General features: G+C 27.6%; 1 protein-coding gene across 1 annotated transcript; it reads right to left on the bottom strand.

Moving 5' to 3' along the window:
* Window positions 1-718: 718 nt before the first annotated feature.
* Window positions 719-24,335, bottom strand: LOC119662015. Its single transcript, XM_038071553.1, has 12 exons — window positions 24,167-24,335; window positions 6,699-6,844; window positions 6,380-6,574; window positions 6,179-6,270; window positions 5,887-6,021; window positions 3,881-4,038; window positions 3,563-3,807; window positions 3,365-3,505; window positions 3,033-3,301; window positions 2,876-2,974; window positions 1,287-1,446; window positions 719-1,230 (listed from the first exon to the last, which is right to left on the bottom strand). Exons 1-12 carry the CDS (start codon window positions 24,193-24,195, stop codon window positions 893-895), a joined length of 2,007 nt encoding a protein of 668 aa, XP_037927481.1. The 5' UTR covers window positions 24,196-24,335; the 3' UTR covers window positions 719-892.
* Window positions 24,336-26,057: the final 1,722 nt, after the last annotated feature.

Genomic DNA, 26,057 nt, shown 5'->3' on the forward strand with positions numbered 1-26,057 from the left:
AATCCATTAAAGGGACACAATAGATCTATAGGTTGATGTAAAAATTGCCCGAATTTAATAGTAATATAAAATGAGTTTGAAAATATATTGTTTCAAAGTCATGTTTTTGAAAAAGTTTCAGTCCAGTCCATAATCTATTTATTTTTTGTAAAAAAAGTTCGTATCTGCCGCATATCGTTTTTCTACAATCGGCCTCTGCAGTTAATACAAATTTTTTCATTAATTTTTATATGTTGTAGAAAAATTGTGATGGTATGCGACTATTCCGAAAAGCTATTCGGATTGTTATTGATCATGTACGTGCTATCATCCTTATCTCAGAGGCGGGCTTGAGATTCAGTATCCCCTCAGATATTTCGAATCATTTTACATAAAAGTTAATGTAATGTTAAGACATCATCACTTGCTTTATGTCATTCAGTTAGGAAATACCCTGTATATTTGTTAGTAATTATTGCATTATATAGGTTTTAGGCATTTTGCTTAAAAAATGTTTTCAAAAAGTTTTATTTTAATAAATAGCCTAGAAATTTTATTCAATTATCTAATAATTCACTTTTCTCAATATAAGTTAACAATATTAAATATATTATAATAATTCATTTGTATAGTAAAAATACTTTGCATTCATTTGAGGCAGCTTTAAGCTAACTACATTTGTTTAAAATTTTAATTAATTATTTTGTTTCATGAGAATGACGCGTCTAAATGAAAAATATATTTTCAAAAACTTTTTCAAAAATTTGTCGGTTTGTTTTTTATTTTTATTTTTATTTATTTTTAATTTTTATTCAGTCCAACAATCCTCATCAGCACCGTCGTCATCTTCGTCGAAATCTCTAACATTAAAATCCTCATTGAACAGGTCCTCGCCTTCGGAGGACTCCGATTGTCATCTGTTTGCATTAATGCGCGTGGGTATTGTAACAATGCTTTTAGGAGGACGTGGCATACGTATCGTCGTGGTCTTGGCTGAGACACTTGGTATGAGCTGATCTTTAATTGTGGTTGTATAATTAAAGCAATTGCAGCACCAATTATCGCAGCGCAATAGCATTATCAAGCCAGCCAATAACCAGAAAAGCAATGCATGCCATGAATAATCCATACATGCCGAGAAGAGTACGACACAGAGCATAATGGCCATACAGCAGAGTACTGGACTGACATCTATAACACTGCCTGTATATTTTGGTATCAGTGTCATCATAATACTTATAATGAAGACACCTAGAAATTTATAAAGGCTTTAATATAAATAAGATTATCATTTGGAATTTTCTTACCAATGATGCCTGTTAATGTAGCAGGAGCCCAAGACATTTTTATGCCAGCCACTGTTAATGAAATGCCAAATCCCACAACAACAATGGCGAATATCATCACACGCCAAGAAGTAACCGAAGGTACACGTATTGTGCGTTCCATGGGTCCAGCTGTGGTAACCTTAAAAAGAGTGTATGTATATATATAAAATTATTGAAATAAAGTTAAAAAGGTTTAAGTAGTTAAACTTCAAGTGAAGTTAAATAAAACCCAAACTGACACAAAATTATACAATATATATAATAAAAACAAAAATAAAATCAATATAATTAAATACAAAATAAAATAAAACCAAATTAAATAATACAAAATATGTTTTAGTTTCTAGTTATTATAAAAAAAAATAAGCTACAATAAAATGAATGTGCATGATATAAAATGAATAAAATGATATATACTATTAGTATATAAAAAACAGTCAACAACAAAAAAAAAAATATAATAAAATAAAATTTGATGTAATAAAATAAAGATTTAATTAAAAAATAATAATTATAAAATACAGTAATATGTAATAAAACAAAATAAAATATAATAAAGCAATATAAGAAGAAACCGAATAAAATGAATGAAAAAATAAGATATAACAAGATAAAAAAGAATATATCATATAATAAAAAAAAGCCAGAATTTTCAAAATAAAATTAAATTTAATAAAATAAAATTCATATAAATAAAATTAATTAATTTTATTGCATTTGATTAACATAAATATAAAATACAATAGAATAAAAAAAGGTAAAATAAAATACAGTAAAATAAAATGAAATCAAATAAAATAAAATAATGAACATAAAATATTAAATAAAATAATACACTACAATAAAATCATATAGAATAAAATAAAATAAAAAAAATAAAATAAAAAAAAGTGAAATAATATGCAATATGTTAATATAAAACAAATTTTTACAAAATAATATATAATATAATATAATATAATGTAATAAAATAAAATAAAATAAAATAAAATAAAATAAAATAAAATAAAATAAAATAAAATAAAATAAAATAAAATAAAATAAAATAAAATAAAATAAAATAAAATAAAATAAAATAAAATAAAATAAAATAAAATAAAATAAAATAAAATAAAATAAAATAAAATAAAATAGGGCATAATACAATAAAAAACAAAATATAATAAAATAAAATAAAATTTAATAAATTAAAATGCAATAAAATAAATCACAATAAAATAATATATAATGAAATAAAATGAAAAAAAATATACAAAATTAAAATAAAATGTAATATCGTTAATAAAATAAAAAAATTAAATAAAGTTAAATAAAATATAACAAAACTGAGTAAGACAAAATAAAAAAAATTGACAAATAAAACTGATTTTAAGAAATATTAAAAATATGAAATATTTATTAATAATTAATATGAATGTAAGTAAATAATATAAAACTCAATACATATGTGTATATACAATATATATTGTATTCATATATATAGCACGTGTAAGATTGAACAATTGAAATATGTAAAGTTTAGCTTGAAAATAATGATTGAGTTCAAGTGGAAAAGAGTAAACTTATACCTTTATTTTTTGTCTGTACTCATCGACTATTGCATCAATATCTGTCGAAGTATCCGAATCTGAATTGTCAAACTTCTCTGGATATTCAAAATCCGATGGCTATAATTAAAGAAAATTTTATTGCGAAAAGTAAGTAATGTAATATATAGTAATGTACCGGTGGTTCACCATCAGATAATATAGTTGATTCTATATCTCTAGTTTCGCGTTGTGGGCATGGCGATGTTGGCTCACCCAACAGTAACCATTCCTTTTCAACTTCTTGTTTATTTTTCGTTTTCGATTTTGGCTTTCTTGGAACTGCAGTCTGCTTGGGTAGGCTTATGTTCCACAAGCTACGTTTCGGTTTATTGTTGACCATTGAACTGCTGCTCTTTACCATTGGCGCTGTTGATAAGCGACTATACGATAAAGATGAATCGGAATCTGTATTGATTTCATTAAATTAGAGAATATTTTTTAAAATAAATTTAATTGTATGTATTGTACTTTGTTGCATAAATTTTGGCCGAAACGGAGTATAAAGCAAGTAAAAGGCACGAAAGAATCCAGCACTTAAATGACCAGCAGCCAACATATAAGTCAGATTTTGTAAGGGACAAGCAAAAGCCAACATAGCACATAGACTGCCTGTGAATCAAATAAAAATAAATAAATAGAAATAAATAAAACAATTTTAAAACTAACCTGCCACAAATACAGCCAAGACAGGATTACCGCTGTCACTGCTCTCATAGCTAATCTGCTTCGATAATACTTTCCATTCGGACGTAGCGAAACGCACGATAATCCCATATAATTCCGGAAATAATTCCAGAAAAGCACCGCAACAAGTCAGCATGAGCAAACACGCAGCAGCGGGTACCAATTTGTGGAAATTGTTTTCATCCAATATTGTGAAAAGTGGGACTGCAATAAACTCAGGCACGATTCTGTGGAAAATGCAGAGGAGTGGGGGAGGTAGATATTTTCAAAATGAAATTTAAAATTAATTTATTTTCTTACTTGTAGTGTACAATTGTGGACAAGCAACCGGAAGCCAACATCAATGAAATGCAAGCAATAAATGTTAGTATGAGTCCAGTAAATCTCTGAAAACCCACTCGCTGCGTTGGGTACTCACTTGGGTAGGAGTAAGTCAATATTGCTGCCGCAGTAAGTACCTACAATTATATATGTTGTAATAAAATTTAAAATCAATCATTAAACTTTGTTTATTCTACAAAGTATCTGAACATCAATTAATGACATTTGCAGTTCAAGTGCACATCTTAAAGTCTTCAAATTAAATAAACATAAAAATAATTTGAGTAAAGGCATTGAATGTTTTTTGTGCAATATATTACTTTCTGACATTAAAGATGAAAAACGTTTAAATTTAAATTTTTCTCAACTTTTTCGAAAAATCAAATCAGTATCGGATGAATGGGGTGCTTGAGATTTGCTTCACATACTGAAATTGTAGCTGATTTGTCCGCATAATCAATTGCTTTAAAATATTTCAAAAATTCCATACCGGCGGAAAATAGAATGATCTATGTCACCCACCACCCCATACATCCATTTTTGAAGAAAATACGAAACTTGCTATAATAACTCGTAGTGGAGATATTAAGAGCGCCTTATATTTGTTTTTTATTTACGATTCATTGAAATCTTCTTTGACTCGTTTATATATAGCCACCTTTATATAAACCACCTTTTGTATTCATTCCGGAAAACGTACAGAATAAATCGTTTTTAACGATCTTAAAACTAAAATGCATTTCTGAAGCAATTAAATAAGTAGTGAAAACGTGTAGGGATGAAATAAGATCGTCAAAATCTACCCTAAAAAGTTAATGGCTTTTTTCAATGTGAAGAAATAAAATCTTAGTCCCACTAGATGTTATCACCGGACACTCTGTTATAAGTTAATAAGGCCATATGACCCATATATGATAAATAAAAATGTAATGACATTCGATTATTATTAGGTGGAATATATCTAAAGCGTTTCCAACATAGTAAGCATAGTTCGCAAAATTGACAAAATAATTTAATGAAAGATATATTACTTTAATGACTTTTTTGCACTGTATTGCATTTAAAGGGACTTTTTTTTAATTTAAGCTATACGAGTTAAGGATGTGGCATCTTCAAAAGATACTAATAGCCCGTGTTACCAGTATGTACGGTTCGAAACCAAGACTTACTCTTTGACTTGGTATTTGAGCTTACGTTCTAAACCTCATCCTAACACCATGCCTCCGGAACCAAATTTAAGCATCACTTCGGAGGGTGCTGATTCAGCGAGTTCTAACTCTCTCTGCTGTTCTTTGTATTTCTATGGTTTTTTTTTGCAAATACACAGACCAGGTTCCAATTTTCTGTTGATTTCAACATCAGGTGGATAATGTTATCAGGTGTGACCTGTCCTCTGGGTACTCCTGCCAAGGAGCTGCGATGCTTCACATATCTCGGACTGAAGTAAAGGGACTGTGTTGGTTTAAGCGTGTTTTGATCAAATGGAAGTGAACAATTATGATTACCTACCCTCAACACCTAATTAAAAAATTTTATAATTTCGAATTTGCATTGATTTTAATATAAAAATACACATAATTTGTTCTTTGTATAATTTATTTTTAGTTTGAGCAGAAAAAGTCTTATAAACAAATTTCCGTTACCCATGATTACTCAAGTTAAATAGCGAATTCTAGTATTTTGCACACGAATGGTTGCGTGCTAATAAGGAAAATCACATAAAAATCATAAACAAGCACCATAGCTCATTAACTTTAATTTATGAAATTTTTATCTGAGAACAAAAGTTAATCGATAATTGTGCTAGAAAAAAAAACAATGTCAATGCACGCTTTACAAGTTTAGTGACCTATAAAATCCACCCATCAAAAGCAAGAACTTAAAGCTTTAGTATTTTAAGTAGAAAATGAATCATTTTAAATTGGATTGAAATAAAACAAATCCAAATTAAATTTTAAGTCTTTAAATACTTAATCGGTACTTACACTTCTTAAGCCATTCGGTTGAAAGAAGCTATGGGTCCACTCCATGAAGTCACCATTCCACCAACCGACAGCACTTAGAACAGCATTCAAGCCCAACATGCCTAGTGACATAATAAGACTAAAAGCTTTTGAATGCTTTTGCATGTATAGAATTCGAAAAATATGGGCCAAAGGAAATATGCAAAAAAAAATATTAAAAATATTAAAAATATTAAAAATATTAAAAATATTTATTTAAATATTTGTTGTAAAAAAAAACAATAAAAAATTTCAACAAAATATTTTCATTCACCTCCAGACCCAGCATGAACATGCCAGTCACAATAAATACAACGGCTACACCCAAAACATCTGGCCATGGCTCGTTCGCTGGTGAGTTTCGCCCTAAAAGTATGCAAAAAATAAAATTGCTTAAGCGTTTTTCAAATTCTTTGGCGATGTGGGATGTGCATTATGCCATCTTATCTGTCTGAGGAAAAACTATTTCACTTACCCAGTATTAAAATACGTGCTAAACCACCAGTCATGGCATCCAAGCAGGTGCTAAGTGTACGTGCCAACGTGCCGCAGGCACATAAAATAGCTAGAACATCCATCCAACTGGCCAGGAAGAGGCATGTGAAGTCGAATTTATTGCTGGCGCGTATGTAAGGCATTTGCAAGGAACGCAAACTTGTTTTGCAACGTGCTGCATAAGTTCACGAAAAGATACATTTTAATAGAAGAAAAAAAAATTGAATGAATACGTATAACGACAACGGACGTGCAACTGATGAATTCGTAGTCTTTCAAAGATTAAAACAAATATTTACCTGCAATGCTGCCATAAATTGTGGCCAAAACTGTGGCGAAGAGAACACTTGGCGCTGACGCTTCATTGTAGATTAGCAAATAGACGAGCACTGACGAACCCAGCACAAGCCGGCCACCACTGCCATTGCAAAGTGAATCAAAAAGACTGAAATTTGTATAAAAGTAGATAAAATGTTAATTAAATAAATTAAAATTAATTAATTAAAATTAATTTAAATTAGTTCAAATAAATTGACGTCAATTTTTTTTTATTAAAGATTCTAGTTTTGCCCAAAATTGCTATCTATAAAGCGTTAAGGACTTTGATATTACGATTTTCGAGTTGATCTATTATTTCTTTTATCGTTTCTAGTGAAATTCAGTTAAAAATTCTTAAAACCATGCAATGTCTAGCAATTAGAAATTTTCCCCAAACTTTAACTTTGTAGCATTTCTATTTTATAACCCTTAACGAACTATTCGTTAAGTTCTATTGTTAAGACCGCAAATAGAATCTAAATAGTTTTTTTATAGACCTGTTTAGAGTCTGGATAAGTTGAAAAAATCTCATTTGTTGTTAGAGCAGCTTGAACATTTTCGAGCAATGAAAACCTCTTCTAGTTGTTCGAATAACTTTGTAAAATGCAAACATCTTCAAATATCTGCAACATTTTAAAACAAATGGACCATCTTCAAGCAGCTTCAACATCTTTCAACAACTTGAACAATTTCAACCAACTCATATATCTTAGAGTAACTCGAATATCTTTGAGTAGTTCTAACATTTTCGAGCAACTGATATATAATAGAGTAACTCGAATATCTTTGAGCAAGTCGACGATCTTCAATAAACTCGATCATTTTCAATTACCTCGAATACTTTGTAGCAGCTAGAGCATTTTCTAGCACCTTGAATATTTTTGAATAATTCTAACATTTTCGAGTAATTTGAATATCTTTGAAGAACTCGAAAATCTTTAATTAACTCTAAAATGTATGAGTAACATTCTTAAAGTTAAAATATCTTGCAAACAGTATGAAGTAGTTCGAGCAAAATCGAGCAGTTCGAACATTTTCGAACAACCTGGAAATTTTTGAGCATCTCTGGCATCTTCAATTAGCAAGAACACTTTCAAATATCTCGAATATTTGGTAGTAACTAGAGCCTCTTCGAACCGCTCCAACATCTTTTATGTTAACAACTTAAAAATTTTTGAATAACTCAAGCATTTTCGAGTATCTCAAAAATCTTTGTGCAACATGAACACCTTCAAGCAACTTGAAAATTTTTTAATAACTCAAATATTTTCGTGCAATTCGAATATTTTCAAGCTACTGGAAGATCTTTGAGTAATTAACACATTCTTGAGTAACTCGAACATCTTAGAGTGACGAAAGTCTCTTCTAGTAACTAAAACGTCTTTGAGCAATTCGTACATCTTCTAATAACTCGAACAATATGAAACAGCTCGAGCAGTTCGAATATCTTCGAACAACTTTAATATTTTTGAGGAACTCGAATATCATTAAGCAACACGCACATCTTCGGGCAACTGATATATCTTCAGCCATTTCGAACATCTTTTAGCAAGTTTAATATCTTTGTGCAATTTGAACGTCATTGACTACTTTCGAGTAACTCTTAGAGCTTCTTCGGACAATTCGGAGACCTAAGAATAGTTTAACATTATAAAGTAGCTCAAAAATCCTATAGCAAGTTGAACATCTTTTAGGCATAGGCATGTACATTTTCAAATATTTGATATCTAAAGGTTTCGATTCAAAGATCGAATTGAAGTATTATTTGTTATTTACATTGGTAGAATCTTATCGAAATTCTTGTATACGTATTATTTCTAAATTTCGTCTACAAATAATACTTTGTATGTATTAGTGAAAAAGTGAGTGCATGTGCAAAAATCTTGCTTATACAGTGTGGTTGGAGGCTTAAAGTGGGGTGCAGACTATCATACTGGTGTGTCATACGAGTTGCGCTCTCTCTTGCTCAAATTTCTTCTAGCGACCGAATTTGAACAGGTATGACACACAAGGGTAGGCAAAATTTTTGAAGAGTGCTTTTGCGGGTAGTGCTGTGAAAATTTGTGTGTTTAAAATAAAATTTTAAAATTGAAAAAATTGATAGTTAACGTATAGGTTGTGCTTTGCTTATAATTGATTATAATTTTGTATATTTTATATATGCCGCGTTTTTTTTTGCGATCTTTATATTCACAGCTTTGGACATCCCACAAACAGCGATTACTTTTATTAACATTCGATGAAAGCATCTAAAAATGCTTTATCTGCATCCATATTCATATTTTTTTTAGGTTTATTGGTCATTAAGCACAGTAGTTAAAATGAAAAGATCAGTAAAGGACCGTAGTTAATTTCATTCACTACCTGTGAAGTTTCTTAAGAAATTTTTCATAAATAGATCATACAAATAATGTATATATATATATACATAAGAATGTATATATCTTCATTGTTTTTGAAGAAATTTGATCATTTCCATATATTTGTTAGTTAAAGGTTATTAACATTTAAAATTCTTTTATTTTAATAACAAGTTTTAACAAAGAAAAGCATATTTAGAATACAAAGTATTATATCTTAAATTTGGGTTATTAATTAATTGTTATTACGACCAATTTTCAATATGTTTTTTTATTACTGGGCTTAGATCATAAATTTAACGATGTTTATATTTAGATGTTTTTTTAAAAAAAATTTTACTTATAATCATCGTTTATAAATTAAAATAAAATAAAATAAAATATTTAATAAATTAAACAAAATATTTAATATATTACATAAAATATTTAATTGTATTTTAATTTTTTATAAGAATTTTATGTAAAAATTTATATTTTTTTTAACTAAGATACAATTAAATATTTAACACAAATTTATAAGTGTAATTTTAATAATAATAAATATAATAATAATAAATACATTAATAATAAAATAATAAAAAACATATTAAATTTATATTATAATTCTACATATTCCACCTGCTTACAATAAATTTGCAAGGCAAAAATGCTCTTGTATGACGTATGAATCGTTAGGGGTGACAGACTGTCATACACAACGCGTATGCGAGAGCTGTTCACCAAAATTTTGGTGAGCACGCCAACACGTTGGTAAAGGTGGCAGACTATCATACCTGTGTGTCATACGACGTTTTTCTCTCTCGTATGACATACCAGTATGATAGTCTGCACCCCACTTAAGGCTGATTTAGCTATACCGTAAACAATAAGGTCATCCCTTCTACTTTTTAAAAGATCATGCATTCGATTAACAGTGTCATAGTACAAATGAAGGGAACGGTAAGAAATAATTAAATTTTAATTTTCGATGTAAATATGAGAGATCATTTTAGGCCAAATGTGCTACAAAATTAGACCTTTTTATATGTAGGTTATTTTATGTTTGGATTGAATATTGTTATTTTTTTTTTTTTACATTGTTTTGCGTTGTAGGTGTAATGGCACAACTAATCACTTTCTGTTCACTTTAGCTCGCACCTCTTCTGCGTTGTCTACATTTATGCAAATATATATAAATTTATACTCTTAATAAAGAATATATATATTATTATTTTATTCTTTTTCAAAGATTTAGTTGAAATCTTCGTCCGTTCAATCAAGAAATTCTGGCTATCGCTTGTCATTCTCACATTTTAAGAGAGAAAGGTTAGTTTTAGTACAAGCCAGATTAATATATATATCCCTTATATATGTCTATAATATATAAATAATGTAACACACAAGTTATTATCTCAACTAACTGTTGTTTCTTTAATAAAAATTATCATATTTTTAGTACTAATGATTTCATTTGGGTTACTACATACGCTTTTCATTAAGGTTACAAAATTTCCTGAAACTTTACTAATGTGTAAATATTTCACTTAAAGAAATGTGGTTTGAATGCTGCAGTGGCATTCATAGCCGAGGCTATGTTTTCCATTCTTTCTATGAGTCACTCCAAGCAATATGTGCGAAAGTTTTTGCTAAAACAAACAACAGAGTCCTTACACACGCAAGGACTTAGACATTTAAGATAATATCTGCCGACTATTCGTATATGTAAAGTCAAACTTTTTGTTTCAAAGCTTGACGCCATTTGTTTACATTTAAATTAATTTTTTGCCACATTATTTTTGCACAAGGATGAGTATCCTGAATTAGCTAGCTTTTACGAAGTTAAAGACACGTTTGCATAATTTTCTGTATTTATTTAGTGATTTTTCCTTCCATTAAATTTGTGTATTTTAAATACAAAAAGTTAAATACTACTGTTAGGCAGTGTACATCTCATGTATCTTGAATGATACTTAAGTGGGCGTTAAGTGAATTTTTTTCTTCCGTTGAATAATTGTTCACTAAAGCACAGGACTAGCAAAACGACGATAAATCGCTAATTGAGGTACATGGGAGATATATAATGGCCTGCCACTACAACCAAGGCACAGGACACTTTATTTAATTAACGCTTTCAACGTTGTACTAATTGAGGATTTGCGTAGGTTTTGCTTAGTTTTATTAATTTTCTGTTAAGATTTTGCAAGCAATTTTCAGTCAATTTAGTAAATCTTATGGTATATGTATTTGAAATAGCAAAATAGAGCAAATGAACACATTAAAGCTACAATATTATCTGACAAATGACAACTAACCTCGGTAAATGACAAGTGGGTCGCGAACCACTCAATATTTTATAACTATATTAATATTAAAGTTCATCTAATCTATTTCATACGAGCCTTTATATATAGTAGTCATTTCATTAGACCTACTAAGAAACTCTGAAATCTAAATGCAAGATTTTGCATACATAAGTAGCGTTTAAGTTGATATATTCATATAATAATATAGTAAAATTAATATGAACATGTATTGAGATTAATAGTGAATTGGCAAAATTATTTGAAGCAAATACATGAACCATTTTTACTAAAACAACTCCAAGCTACTATAGATCAAAGTAAAGAACATAGAAGTTGCAGTGTTTGTTCCATAAGCTTTGTAGTATTTGTTCCATAATCTTTGTAGTATTTATTCCATAATCTTGGGATAACAGATATCTTTAATGCATATCCATAATTTTTACGTATTTTTCTGAAGCCCTTAATTCGCTAAAAACTTGTTCGACCTGATCTTATTAAATAAAACTGTTTGATTTTGTGTCTTTAAGAAAACACATTATTTGATAACTCGTGCTTTCAAATTAAAACATTATTTATTAATTGATAAAAGATGATTAAAGTTCTGAAAGTTCTGAATGATTAAAATGAAAAATCAAACTCTGGGCAACCATTACAGCGTAAATTTTCTAAGTAGGATCAAAGTTTCAAACTTAAAAGCGGGTAACCATAGATTCCGAACGTGGTAACAAGTAAAGCACGATTCCGCTAAACAATTAAAAACATGAAGACAAATAAAAATATATAGCAATTCTTTTTGTATTTTTTTTTTCAGTCCTTTTCCATATTATAATAGCTCCAGTATATATATCTCCAATGTTGATTCTACAAGTATTTAAGCTGATCAGCTGATTATTATCTTTTACTATCTTTAATACCATTTAATACCACACCCAGTATTTAAAAAAACCTTGAAAAAAAACACGCTTTAAAATGAAAATTATTTGACAATACTGAAGACTTCGTTATAGTTCTAGGTGTTAAAGTATGGAACTACTTCAAACACCTAACAACTTCGTTTTGTTAAAATATGAAAAAATTATCTTAAAAAGTTCTTAACTAAAAGTTTGTATTATATTATATTATATTATTATATATATTATATATATTATTATATATATTAGGTGGTAATGTAATATTTATTACATGGATATATATAAAATATTTTGAAGCTATACAAAAAAACAAAGTGTTCTATTTAAGATATAACGAAGAGCTAGAACAACTAGTTGAACATGATACAATTAGCAAGTTCATTAAAAAACTCGGTGTTAAAGATGGCTCGGTCACGTTATAAGAATGCCAGAAACAATAGTCTAATACAACATATTCGATAAAGAAATAAGAAGCAATAGATAAAGATGAAAGTCAAAAAAACGATGGATGACCAGTGTCCAGAATGATCAAGAGGAGATTAAAATAAGAAACAGAAAAGAAAAATGCTATTGTATATATATACTTACACTACCTATATAATATACTCCTACTACCTATCTACTTATTACATTGGGAATAATGGAGAGCAGCAGTCACATTTCCCGCTGGTTAGCTATGTTTGTAGCTATATATATATATATAGATATATATATATATATTTATGTATATATATTTATAATATACTCCTACTATCCATTACATTTGGAATAATGGGGAGCAGCAGTCATATTTCCCGCTGGTTAGCTATGTTTGTAGCTATATATATATATATAGATATATATATATATATTTATGTATATGTATATATTTATAATATACTCCTACTATCCATTACATTTGGAATAATGGGGAGCAGCAGTCATATTTCCCGCTGGGTAGCTATATGTATACTCATTATGGAGGCCACATATGTTCACCGACGTTTGATAGCGTACGAGTGTTTGCTTTTCACTTTACGTAATGTATCTTTGACATTGTGCGGGTGTTCATAGTTTACGTTAAGTTTTTTTCATTACTGCTTCAATCAAAAAGTCATTTAGTGTGGGAAATTATAAAGCGAAGGCATTTTACACATTCTGAACAGATACTATGCATAGCGAACATTTTCTATTTCAATGCTTCACGTCATTTGTTTGTATTTAACTTAATATTTTGTCACATTATCCTTAAACAAGGATATGCACTCTGCATTAGCCGTTAGGAAGTCAAAGCTGCCTTTTGTATTTGCTAAGTGATTTTCCTTTCCCTTTAATTTATACATTTTAGTGCAAAAAGTACTCGCAAATGTTATTGTCAGGTTGGGTACATCTCATGTATCTTCAACGACACTTAAGTGGGTGTTAAGTGAATTATTTTTCCGTAGGATAATTGTTCACTAGGGCACGGGACACTTTATTTAATTAACGCTTTCAACGTTGCACTAATTGAGGATTTACGTAGGTTTTGCTTTTTACGATTTTTTTTTTTGTATAATTTATGTAAGGATTTATTAGTGTTTTCTAGCTACTGCAGTAAATCTTTTTATGTACTTTGAAATGGCAAATGTTAGCAGATTGAGAGGTTGAAAGATTTGCATATGATATATAGACTACTGTTAGCTTAGTAATGTTACGTTATCCAGGTTTGAAAAATTTTTTTATTTTATTTTATTTTTACATTAAATTATTTAATCGAATTTTTCCATTATGTTAGAAGCTCACAATAATTTATCGAACGTTAAAGCTAGTACATTTTATTTTTTTCCTAGTACCAAGTAATAAAAAATTAAACATTATCCTTAATTAATTAAAGCGATTTAAGTAGTTTCTAAATATATTTTTGGTAGAAAATTTTAAATACTCATAATATTAGTGAATAATATTTTTATATAGAAAAAAAAACATTGATAATATTAATATTAACAAGTAGTTAGAGAGGATTATTTCTAATTAAATTTATTAACTTAAATTGCTTTCTGTTTAATATCCTGGAATAGTGTTCGACTAAAAGTTTTTAGCGGAGGTTTTAGGATTTTAATTTACCTCTTGATCATATTGACCCTTAGGTCCGTGTAACTATTAACATTTTTTAGATACCAGCGAGATATCCATAGATACTTCTTACTAATTTTGATTGCAATTTCTGGACTCTGTATAGGTCCACAAAAGTTTGGTTATCTTTAAGTAATAGTTTCTCGAAAATATTTGAAAATATTTATAAAAGACTTATGTTATGAGCCCATATATGAAGACTACTGATATATTTTTAACTGGTCAACACCATTAATGGCACAACGATTCTAGTTGAATCTTAGCCACCTTTATCTTTTCGCTTATCTAATATCGGAATTATAATAACTTATGAAAGTTTCCATGAGCTTTATAAATGTAACTACAAGTTAAGGTGGTTCTTTAATAATTGCACCGGTAATTTTAATTACTTAACTACTAACTACTTACTTAAGTCAAATTCTATACAAATATGGTAAAACTATTTAAGCCAGAATAGTGTATCACCCAATTTGAAGCGAAAATTCTATTAGGCTGTATATCAGACGCTTTGCACATGGTGGGTGGGTACAGTGTTTATCGATTTAGTTGGTGTAAAAAATATTTAGGCTTGCTCTTATAACGCTTTAATATGAGCACTTATCGGAAATCAACACAGATCATAACAGCTTATAATCTCTTATCTACAGTTGAGGTATAGAAATCTATAAGATCTTGTTCTTATATAATAAGCATTGATTGTCAAATTTTCTACCAAAATAAATATTCCCAAAATAATATATTTTGGACAAAATAATCACAACAAAACTTGTAGAAATGATACTGCAAATGCGGAATACGAATTTCTACTAAATTAATAAATTAATAAATTTCTACTTAATTAAAGCAAAGAAAAGATAATGAAAATGGAGAAAAAATTAGAATTTTATAAATTTTTATGAAAGATTCAAAAAAAAAAAAACATTAAATATTACTTTGTATCTTTATCTTTCTTTTGTCATTGACTTTATTTTCCGAGTTTTTGAGGTATTTAAGGTATTTCTTCACATGGCGTATGAGTGTCATTACTACGAACTCACCAATAAAAACTTTTATAGAAGAAAAAAAATCTGTTCTTAGTTTCAATTGTTAATCGTTTTAATTGATTTTATTAATTTTAATTAAAATATTACTATAGAAATTACTATATTAGTTATATTAGTTTAAAGTATTTGAATTTCTTATGTATTTTAGGTGGTTACTATATATATTAACCTAATAGAAATTTGTTTTGTGTACTGTTTTTCAAATATTTTTTAATTTCTAAATCAAGCTATTTAAGTTGTATATATAATTATAAAAAAAAAGACGTAATGTCTTATCTCATTTCAGACCAAAAAAAATTTATCTGTTTACTGTCTCTGACATCATGAAAATATTTTTTTTAGTAACAGAATATTTGTTTTTAAATTAGATTGTCATTTAAAATAAAAAAAAAACGTAAGTAAAAATGCAGCATTTTTTTTGTTGAATATCATTTTGAAATTAATTTAAATTAAAAAAAAAATTAATAACAATTATATTGATATTAGAATAAAAGTTTAAGAAAATTTACATAGTTTTTCTCTTTGAAAAATATTGTATTTAAGCAATTATTTATTTATTTATTTTAATTTAAATCCAATTTAGTTTTTACTATATATGTACTAGTACATATGTTTTATTACATATAAAAAATAAAATCAGTATTGTATATAATTAAATAATCTACATAGTTTATCATATTTTAAGCAAATAATAACAATGGAGAAGACAATTACTAGAGAACGAGTGACATGGAAGAAACTATGCACATTTTTCCATACTTATATATAAACACTATGAGGTATAACTCCTATTACACTATATAATATCATATATGTATACTACACATAGTGTATATATATGTGTAGTATAGTTTTTGTTTAGAGTAATATAAGTTGACATAGACTTAAATATTTTATAAAGACATGATTTATTGATAATGATTGATATATATCGTCCATATATTATAATGATGATTATGATTTTAACTATTATTATGATAATGATAATACTTATTGTTATTAAAAAATTCTAATTGAATTCTATTTTCATTTCTATTACAATTAAACCTACTTAGTAGATTCTTAATAAAAGTAGGTCTCAAATGAGTTGCTCAAATGTTATAAGAAAATATATTTTGCTGTTTAAGCAACATTTTTGGCATCACTAATAATTTTTAATTTAATTAATTTATTATACTTACAAAATAAGAAAAAACAAATTTTCGAATTAATACGATCCCATTTATTTACCAAAATATTTTGGAATATTAGCGATCGAGTGCGATAATTAAAATCCAAAAAAAAGTAACTGGTTTATTTTTTCGAAGCTTTAATATATATTACACATATATATTAATATCATAAATCATTTACATCAAGACATCAATTTTATCACATTGAATCTGAATTATGATAAAAAATTTACACGAAAAAGGAAAAATTAAAAATGAGAGAATATTGCAATCGGCTACATATTTGGAAAACACCCACTTGAACAAGTTCTTATGATGTATATATGGTTGGATGAATCGTATGCATCGTTATGTGTAATTAAATCATTTCTAAAAAGATTAAGATAATTTACCAAATACTAAATTACTGATGCCATATCATTGTAAGTTATACAAACTAATAACTGAGATTCTTATAACTTGGTTAAATTTGTTTTATATATACTTAGATCCAAAATTTATAGGTTCAAGGTTTTTACGAGTTAGTCTATGGAAAAAAGACATTAACATACTAGTAATAATTCTGTTTTTGAAGATTTTCTGTATAAGCTATTATTTGGTAAATTCACATCCATTAGTTATATATATAACGAAATACTATTTTCTATTAAACAATGTGTTATTAAAAGGATACTAAGGACCATGTCAGTGAAATATACAAACTAAATTTTTAACCTTTATACAAGACTTTTTATTCATACAGTTATTATTAGCAGTTAACTGTTGCGGTTGGTTGCAGTCCATCCGATCAGCACATATCGGTCAATTTCCTAAAAAACTAAAAAGATAATAATTACATTTATTACCTTGAAATTAAGGATATTAATAGATCTTCATCCTTTCAGATGAACACACCGACAAACTGTTGTAAAAGTGCTTCCTAAAAAACTTTTTGGTTCTGGAAGTTAATTCTATGCAAACTATCGAAACTATCATGTACAGAATCTCTAAAGAAAACGTTTTTTTTAAAACTATACTTTAAAAAAGTAAACAAGTTAACAGCAGTAAGTTATAGAGCCAGCGTCTCCAGTATTTTCACTTTGTCCAATATATTGAGCTTTCTTGAGACTTGCAGCATACTTTTTAATACATTTATATATATCATGGAGCCTTGATATTTTTTCTTCAGATTAAATATTTTTTGTTTGGTCAATTTAATTTTATATTGCTGATACTTTCCATTTTATTAAAGATTTTAAGTGATTAATTTCAACCGTCAGCAGTTATTACTTTACTTACGTTTTTCTATAACCTTATATTTCTAGTGAAAAACAATGGTTCTTAATTACTTAGCGTTTGGAAGTCATTTATATATATATATCTAGTCATTTAACTCTTAGTTGAAGCATAGAGCGATAAGTCTCTTTCCTATCAAGTTTTGGGAAACATTAACTTAGATGTCAAACAAGTGCGTACGTTTGAATATGATAAATTGGTCTTCTGTATAACACTGTTCTCGATAATATAACTAAAAACTTTGGATATAATAACTATGATCATTCCCAATCGTTTTTGTAGATGGATCATTCTTTTATAAGCTGAACCATTAAGTGCATTTGTTTTTAAATAAAAACATCCATATTTCGGGAAAAAAATATAAAGTTTAAAAATTGGATATTCGAATTTATTGGGTTTTGAAAATTTAATTTTAGATCAATTTATAAATCGTCATATCTAAGACTCTGGAAATAATATAGACCTAAACTTTTTTGCATTGTAACTAATATATTGAATTTGTATAATATAAATAAATAAAATTGTTTATATTTGGTTACTAATATCATGTTGTGTACGTGTTGTGAATTTGCTTTTTTGGAACAATTTTTAACTGGCCATATCTATAGCTCTGTAAATGATAGAGACCTGAAATTTTTTGCATTGTGAAGATAATAAAGATAATTTTCTTGTAAAAAGTAGAAACATTAATATTTTTTTTATTAAGTTATGAAAAATATTTGTGAAATATATATCGAACATTTTTATTTTTTATTTTTGTTATTAAATTCTTACTAAATTTTATAAAAAATCTTGAGATTTTGCTGGTGACATTATTTTTTAATAAGTTAAAGTTAAAGTTTTTTTAAAATTTTTTTTTGCTGATCTCTCCATTTTCTCCTAAAATGTATACTTAGTTTAATGCAATTTTCATAAAAATATTCTGTTTTTATTATTGATTCCAATTTTTCGCTAAATTTATTTATAAAGTTTTAGAATGATATTAGACTAAGAAGCATTTTAAAAAAATAATTTAAGCCGTGTGCGACTTCAAGTAAATTGAGGTGAAGTCAAATGATATTTCCTAAGGTTTTCTTGCACTCCATTTATGTAAATATTTATTTATTTATTTATTGCACTTATTTATTATTTTGGGTTATTAATTTTACTTATTTATTTATTAAATATCTTATAAATTTTTCACATTGGTAACACCTAATTTACCTAATTTTTATCTAATTGACCCTACTCGATTTTCTGGTAAATACCAACATTCGTTGTCATACCGATATAATTTAATATTTATCTCAATTTACCATCAAATTATTCGAACTCGCACACGACCTTAATATGCATTTCTTACTAAAATTACTAAAAATACTAAAATACTAAAAAAAAATTTATCACCAAATATATTAATTATTTCTTATTTCTAATTATAATTATTTTTAATTAAGCAATCATTTAGTTCTACTTAAAGTAAATTTTTTTTAGAACTATATTATTTGTAAATTTTTTTGAATAAATTAATAAATAATTTAACATATGTTCAGGTGGAAGAATATTAATAATAAACAAATAACCTTATAACAATAATAATAATTTAAAAAATTAGTGACAAATTAGTTAAAAAACTTTAATTTTAATTTTCATTAAAAAAAATATATATAAACTTATTTTAACTTAAAAAAACATTTTTCCCTGCCTTATTTTTCAACGAATCGTGGTTACAAAGTAAAAACGTAATGAAAAAATAAAGTCAAGAAAAAATTATTAAAAGGAAATTAAGTGGATATACTGTCATTTGAGATAAACAAATGTCACTGAAGAGCATCGCAATGTGCCCCTGAAAAATAAATGAATATTCGAAGTACACGTAAAGCAACCAAAAGTTCATACAAACCCTAAGGCATTTAACAAAAAAAAAAAAGAAATTTTTTTCTATTTCCTTTGCCAAATTTATAATTAAAAAACAAAAATCAAAGGAAATAAAAGACAAAGGAAAATTGCAGCAAATTTAAAATTAAAACAAAAGATGCACTCGAACTTGGTTGGCATGTAAAGGCAAATTATGCATTGAGCAAATACCAAAAAACAAAAACCAAAACAACAACAAAACATTAACAATAGCAAAAACAGATTAAACGGACAGACAGACAGACACATATAGCTCGTTATATTTTTGTGTACTTATGTGTGTGTGTGTTAGTAGTTTGGCAGAAAATTTGCCGCTGACGTGGTTTCACTAAAAATTATGATTGACGGTTGGGAGTGCAGTGGAGCAGGTTGCAGTAAAGCAGAACCAAAACGAATGTTCAATTATGAAATGCTTGTCTTTCGGTATAGGCAGATAGGCAACAATAGCAGCACTAACAACAACAATAACAACAATATTAGTAAGCATATAACAAATACAATAAAATCAAAAATCAATTTATTGATTTAATGAAATAAATGGAAATGAGAAAACCCAACAAAAACAAATTAACGAGACCCTTAAAATGAAGTATTTCATTGAATTGGTGAATGCATGTCTTGCTAAGCGTTTGGGAGAATGGGGAGAATTTGTGATAGTGTTTACGACTGTCATAGAGCAATGCCGGTAGGAATTACTTGTGGTTATAAATTCCGAATTTTTTTTTTTTCTAAAGGGGAAGGAGTTGAGTTTAGGGAAAATGTTTGTGGAAATGTCCATTTTTGTTTAATGTTGTTTGCATGCTGAGCTCTAATATAAACACGGGGGCAATTTAAGTTATAGTACCCAAGTATCAAGTAATTTAAGCTAAAATTATTGGTTATTAAAGAAATGGTAAAAAAACAAAAAATACCTTCGAGAGCACGCCAGCAACTATAGAATAATGTTGAGGGTTATGTATGAAGAGGGTAATCGAATTGAATTCTCTTTATGTAGAATATATATTTTAAAATGTCTATTGCAAAAGGTTATTCATTTTCTAGTTCTAGTGTGGTAGCACTGTTTCAGTGATTTATTTAGAAACAAAACTCCTTGCCAGGGCTTTATATGTTTACTATAAAAGTTACCATTAAAGAACGAAATTAGTTTAACAACCGCTGAACGTGTTTATATTGTTAAAACTTACTATAGAAATTGTTATGTTGAAGTAGATATATTTCATATCACTTCCTTTTCAATAATAAAGCTTATTTTTAGCTTGATGGATATACCATCGCTTTGATAAAAATCCACAAGTAACTAATAAAAGATCATTATAGTCACAAAAAGTCAGTGCATGGTGTGAGAAATTTTTTTCAATAATGAAGCTTATTTTTCGCTTGATGGATATATCATTGCTTCGATAATAATCCACAAGTAACTAATGAAAGATTATTATAGTCACAAAAAGTCAGTTCATGGTGTGAGATGCGGTTTGTTAGTCTAGAGATATTTTAAGTCCATACATTATTCAAAATAATTCAAACACAAACTATCAATTGTGGTCGTTATATGGCAGTCACTTTCGAGAATTGCAATTGAAGATATTGATGTGGAAGATATAATTACAAGGTATAAGTTGCTACACATTACACTACATTCAGAGAATTACTTAGTTTCTTAAACGCTTGGAATCAATAAAAAACTAGTAAATCCAAAAATAATTGTTACTTATTAATATATAACAAATGCTTAATCGTACAGAAGGAAACATAAAACTGAAAGGAGTATTAATATTCGTTTAAGGTTCATTGTTCGAAAATGTGTTCTTAATTTCTGTTTTAAGTTCTCTAAGTTCTTTTCATAAAATTTTTTGGAAATGTATACTATGTTTTGAAGATATGAATTGATCAGAAAGAGCAAGCGATTTATAACCATTAAATTCTTTTCTCAAATCAGGCAAAAGACCGTGTTAATGTAAACAATCTTCAAACTCACAAGCTATAGCCGAGCTATCGTCAGGTCTGTGCGGACAAGTCATCGAAGTCAACTCAGCAGAAACTAGTACTGTTAGATATTTATAAAATAATATTATTTCCTTTTTTATGTTAAGGTCTAAACAATATACAATAATAAAAACTTGGTCAAAATCTGAATCACTAGTTTATTTTATATGCATTTACCACAATATAGTTGACCTTCTAATAGAGCTTCCTTTAATACAACCTCAACTTTCAATTGTACTGTATTTTTAATTTTTTTCGTTGAACAAAAAAAATAATTTTTGAAAATAAATACATGATTTTAATTTATTATGAATTTTCGGAAAGGTTGTCTTAAGCACAAATTACAGCTCTTTGTAGATCGATAAAGAAGTTGTATAAAGGGAAAAGTCTTAATTCATTCATGAATATGCACTGTCTAACAGCATTTTGATGACTTCTTGATGATTTATCGCGAAATCAAACAAATATTACCTCGATAAAGACAGTAGTGGTTAATTTAAACCTTTATTGTGTTTAAGGGCTGTAAAAATATCCACATTAGCCGTACTGTTTAAATATAGGTCTTACATCGTATAACCCAATATAAAACATTGATTTTTATTTTTTATTAAAAAAAATACATAAAAAAGGAAAACCAAATAAAACTGCAATTTACAATCTCTATCTACGCATAAATTAGTTTTAGTGGTTTCACGTAGCACATTAATACATTAATTTAGCATTCTAATATATTTGAATTTTATAGTCTATATATATATCGAGAATGTATTAGCTCTGTTGTTTTAATATATTGTTCTGCTAATAATAATCTATAATGGAGCGGTGTAGTTATATCCTATCAGAGAATGGACTCCGCAGTTATGTTGAGAGTGAAAAAATTGCTCTATATACTCTATAAATTATTTTGTATTAAATTATGTGTTAAATATGAACGTTAAGCATCGGTGGTCGTATTGTCTTGTCAGAATAAATGTGAATATCTGCGTTTAAAAAGTATCCGGAAGTTTCTCTGAAAAAGTGAGCTGTCAAACATTTCAATGGAAGAGGGTTCACAAAGCATATATCAATAAAAAATTGGTAAAAGGCAATATTGCGAATTCAATGTTAATCTTATTACAGTTTTCATAGTTACAAATGTTTAAACTTCTCAATAAATGGTATTTTGAAAAAACTAAAGTAACAATTTCTTTTCTATTTTTCGATCGTCAAAGAATTAGAGTTTATACTAAAGATATCCATTTCAGAATTTCAATATAAATTGAAAAATTTATTTAATATGCTTCTACTGGTTCCATGAAATGTAAATTCAATAAAAAACTAAAATGCGATATTCTTAGAAATCTTATTATTTACAGGATTATAATAATATAGGATTAACTTGTTGTGGTAAATAAACTTGTGATTTAAATTTTGATCTAAATTTTTTGTAGGACATTGTTTAGATCTTATAATAAGAAGTGATTTAAGACATTTTTCTATGGACATCTTATAGTGCTAGTTTCTTTTGAGTTAACTTTCAATACGTTGTCTGCATATACCTGCGGATAGTTCAGGTATAGCTTTAGAGCTTGTTTACATAGAGATTGTTTACATAAACACAGTCTTTTGCATAGTCTAACAATAATATTCAATGGTGACAAATTGATTGCTGTTTACGACCAATTAATATCTATGAAACCAATGAAACATAATCTAAACAATTTTGGCCAAAACAAAATTTAGAAAATTTTTTTGTTGGAGAAAAACGAAGAAGCCCACCAAATCACGTATGGCTTGGTCGCCTCTTTAACGCCTCTTTATCCTCTTTGATATTTAACACTACTAGCAAAAAAATATATAACAATTCTTTAACTCTGCAGAACTAGAGAAGAGCTTTCCTCTACAACTCCGCTATTTTGTGAACATATTTATTTAACATCTAAGCCTATGTGGTCGATACTTTATAGGAAAAAATCAAGACATCTACTCAGTTTTACAAGAGGAACAAAAAAAGTGTTTAATTTGATCCAAGATTATCTTGGTTAATACCTGAGAATTCCATCTTGTTAGTGTGGTTATAAGTTCTAGAGAAATAAAGAAAGTAAAAATGTTGTGATACCTTTGAGGTAAACATAACTTTCACTCTCACCCGTGGGTGTCGAGATCTAAGATTAAAGATATCCTGCGCTTTATTAAAGTTCCGTCTTAGCTGCTATAATGAATCAGTAAGTAATTCACCAGTAAGTGATTTACCTAAGTGAATTGATCAACTAGATCGACTTCCATTTTACCCAAATCCAACCTATCTTTTCATAATATTTGTTGTTTCCGTTTAACCGAATATCATTTTTTCAAATTTTTTTCATTAAATAGCTATTAAATAATTTAATTTCGCATCGTTATATTATTACTAAAACAATATATCACTGTAACATTTTCGGTCAAACCCATATATACCTTACAGTTGCCATTGGTTGCCGTGGCATTGAATTTTTGGGTAATGCACAAAAATTTTACAGTTCTTCTCTAGAGCAGATATGGCACGTTTCCAATTATGGATTTACACCAACAAATAATATTATAAACACATTAAAATTATTTATTGAACTTGGAAAGTTTGATTCGAAATTTATTTATCATATTGTTTTTATTTAAATATTTAATATTTTATAATTCAAATGATTATAGTAAATCCAATATAACACAATTATATTATTTTAATTAAACTTCAGTTTAATATTTTGTTTTAAAAAAATAGTTTATGAGATGACTAAAGTTTTATTTATTTATTTGAATTATTTTTTTGCAAATTTTATTAAATTAAACATTTCAATATACAAGTAAATATATATACATATATATTTAAAAAAAAAGTTTTTTGTTTTTAATTTTTGTTTGAAGTTTTTTTTTATTTTTTTGTATTAATTGCTGTTCTTTCAATAACAACAATTAAGCTTTATAATTAATATTATTATTTTTAATTTCTTTAAAATTATATTTTTACATTTTTTTTTTAAATTCCTTAAGAACTTTAAACCCGTCACTGAGTTTTGCCTGCAACCTTCCAAATTTGGTATTTTTATTACTTATTTGTATATTATGTTAATTTATAACTTTTTTAATATATTTTTTATATTTTTTTATACCAAAATCGTGCATCGTTTTATGGCTAATAAATGCCTTTTGATTTCAGTGGTTCTCTGTGTGAAATTTTATTCAATTCTACACAGTATTTTTTTTTTTTTGTTTATTATTTTTGTGTTTATATTATTCATGCCTCCAAGCGACGTTTTGTCTGCCACCCTAAGCATTATTTTTAATGCAGTCAACCATGTGGTATGATAAACAACAAAAACAATAATAACAACGGCATTAGCGCGCTTTGCGGTGCCACAACACAAACACCATCCACTTGCAATTGCTCAACATTACTAAACAAATTGAAGCAGCTTTCATTTCACCTGTTTGAACTTTTTTTGTGCTTTTGTGCTTTTGTGTTGATGACACTATCATAAAACTGACAATAGTGAAAGCTTCTTTAACGCAGAAGAACAGCTGTCTTCACTGTTGAATCATGCGCAGTTAAAAATATTTGTTTTTCTTTTTTTTTTTTCTCACATAGCGTAGTAGTTGAATTTTGTTGTTGTTACTTTTTCACTGCTTGTTGTTGCTGTAAAAAGCTTAAAGCGGCAAAAGTCTTTACGTTCTTATTTATTTTTGCAAATCAAAAAAACAGTAAATAAAGTGGCAACGCTATTTGTCAATTTGCGTTGAAAATATCTTCTTCTTTGTTTATGATGACACTCAATTTTAATTTAAGTATTTTCACAACAACAACAACAACAACAACAACAACAGCAACAGCAGCAGAAGCAGCAACAGAAGCACCAATAGGACTAGTGAGCAATAGAAGTGATAAAGCAGTGCGTTTTCTTTTTTTTATAGAAGTCTCAGCAGTAAAATGCGAATATTTGCGAAGCTCTAAAAGTGCAACAATGAAAATTTATGAATTATTAATGAAAAATTTATTTTGCATTTGTTTGTGCGCTTAACGTATGAAGAAGCCCTTTTTGTGTAAAAGCATCAGTAGGAATAATTTATTGCATATTTACTTTTGATGTTTAAATTGGACATATGTCACTTAGAATAAATTAATAATAAAAGAAATGAAATTAAATGAAAATTATTATTGAAATATTTAAAAGTAACAACTGCAGGTTTCTAGGCAGTGTTGCCAGATTACCTGTTGCAGCAGACATATAATTTTTTTTATGTGTATTTACTAACAATCCTTTTATTATCTACTCCAAAAATTATTGCTACATTGCTATAAGCTATATGGTATAGA

Source organism: Teleopsis dalmanni, chromosome X, assembly GCF_002237135.1.
Source record: "Teleopsis dalmanni isolate 2A chromosome X, ASM223713v2, whole genome shotgun sequence".
Classification (NCBI taxonomy): Eukaryota; Metazoa; Arthropoda; class Insecta; order Diptera; family Diopsidae; genus Teleopsis; species Teleopsis dalmanni.

Coding starts and splice junctions, on each gene's coding strand:
- LOC119662015 (XM_038071553.1), bottom strand. CDS start 24,195: ATGCCACGGCAACCAATGGCAACTGTAAG. Junction 6,575..6,698: donor AATTTATGGCAGCATTGCAG/GTAAATATTTGT, acceptor GAACTTATGCAG/CACGTTGCAAAACAAGTTTG. Junction 3,808..3,880: donor TCCACAATTGTACACTACAA/GTAAGAAAATAA, acceptor CATTTTCCACAG/AATCGTGCCTGAGTTTATTG.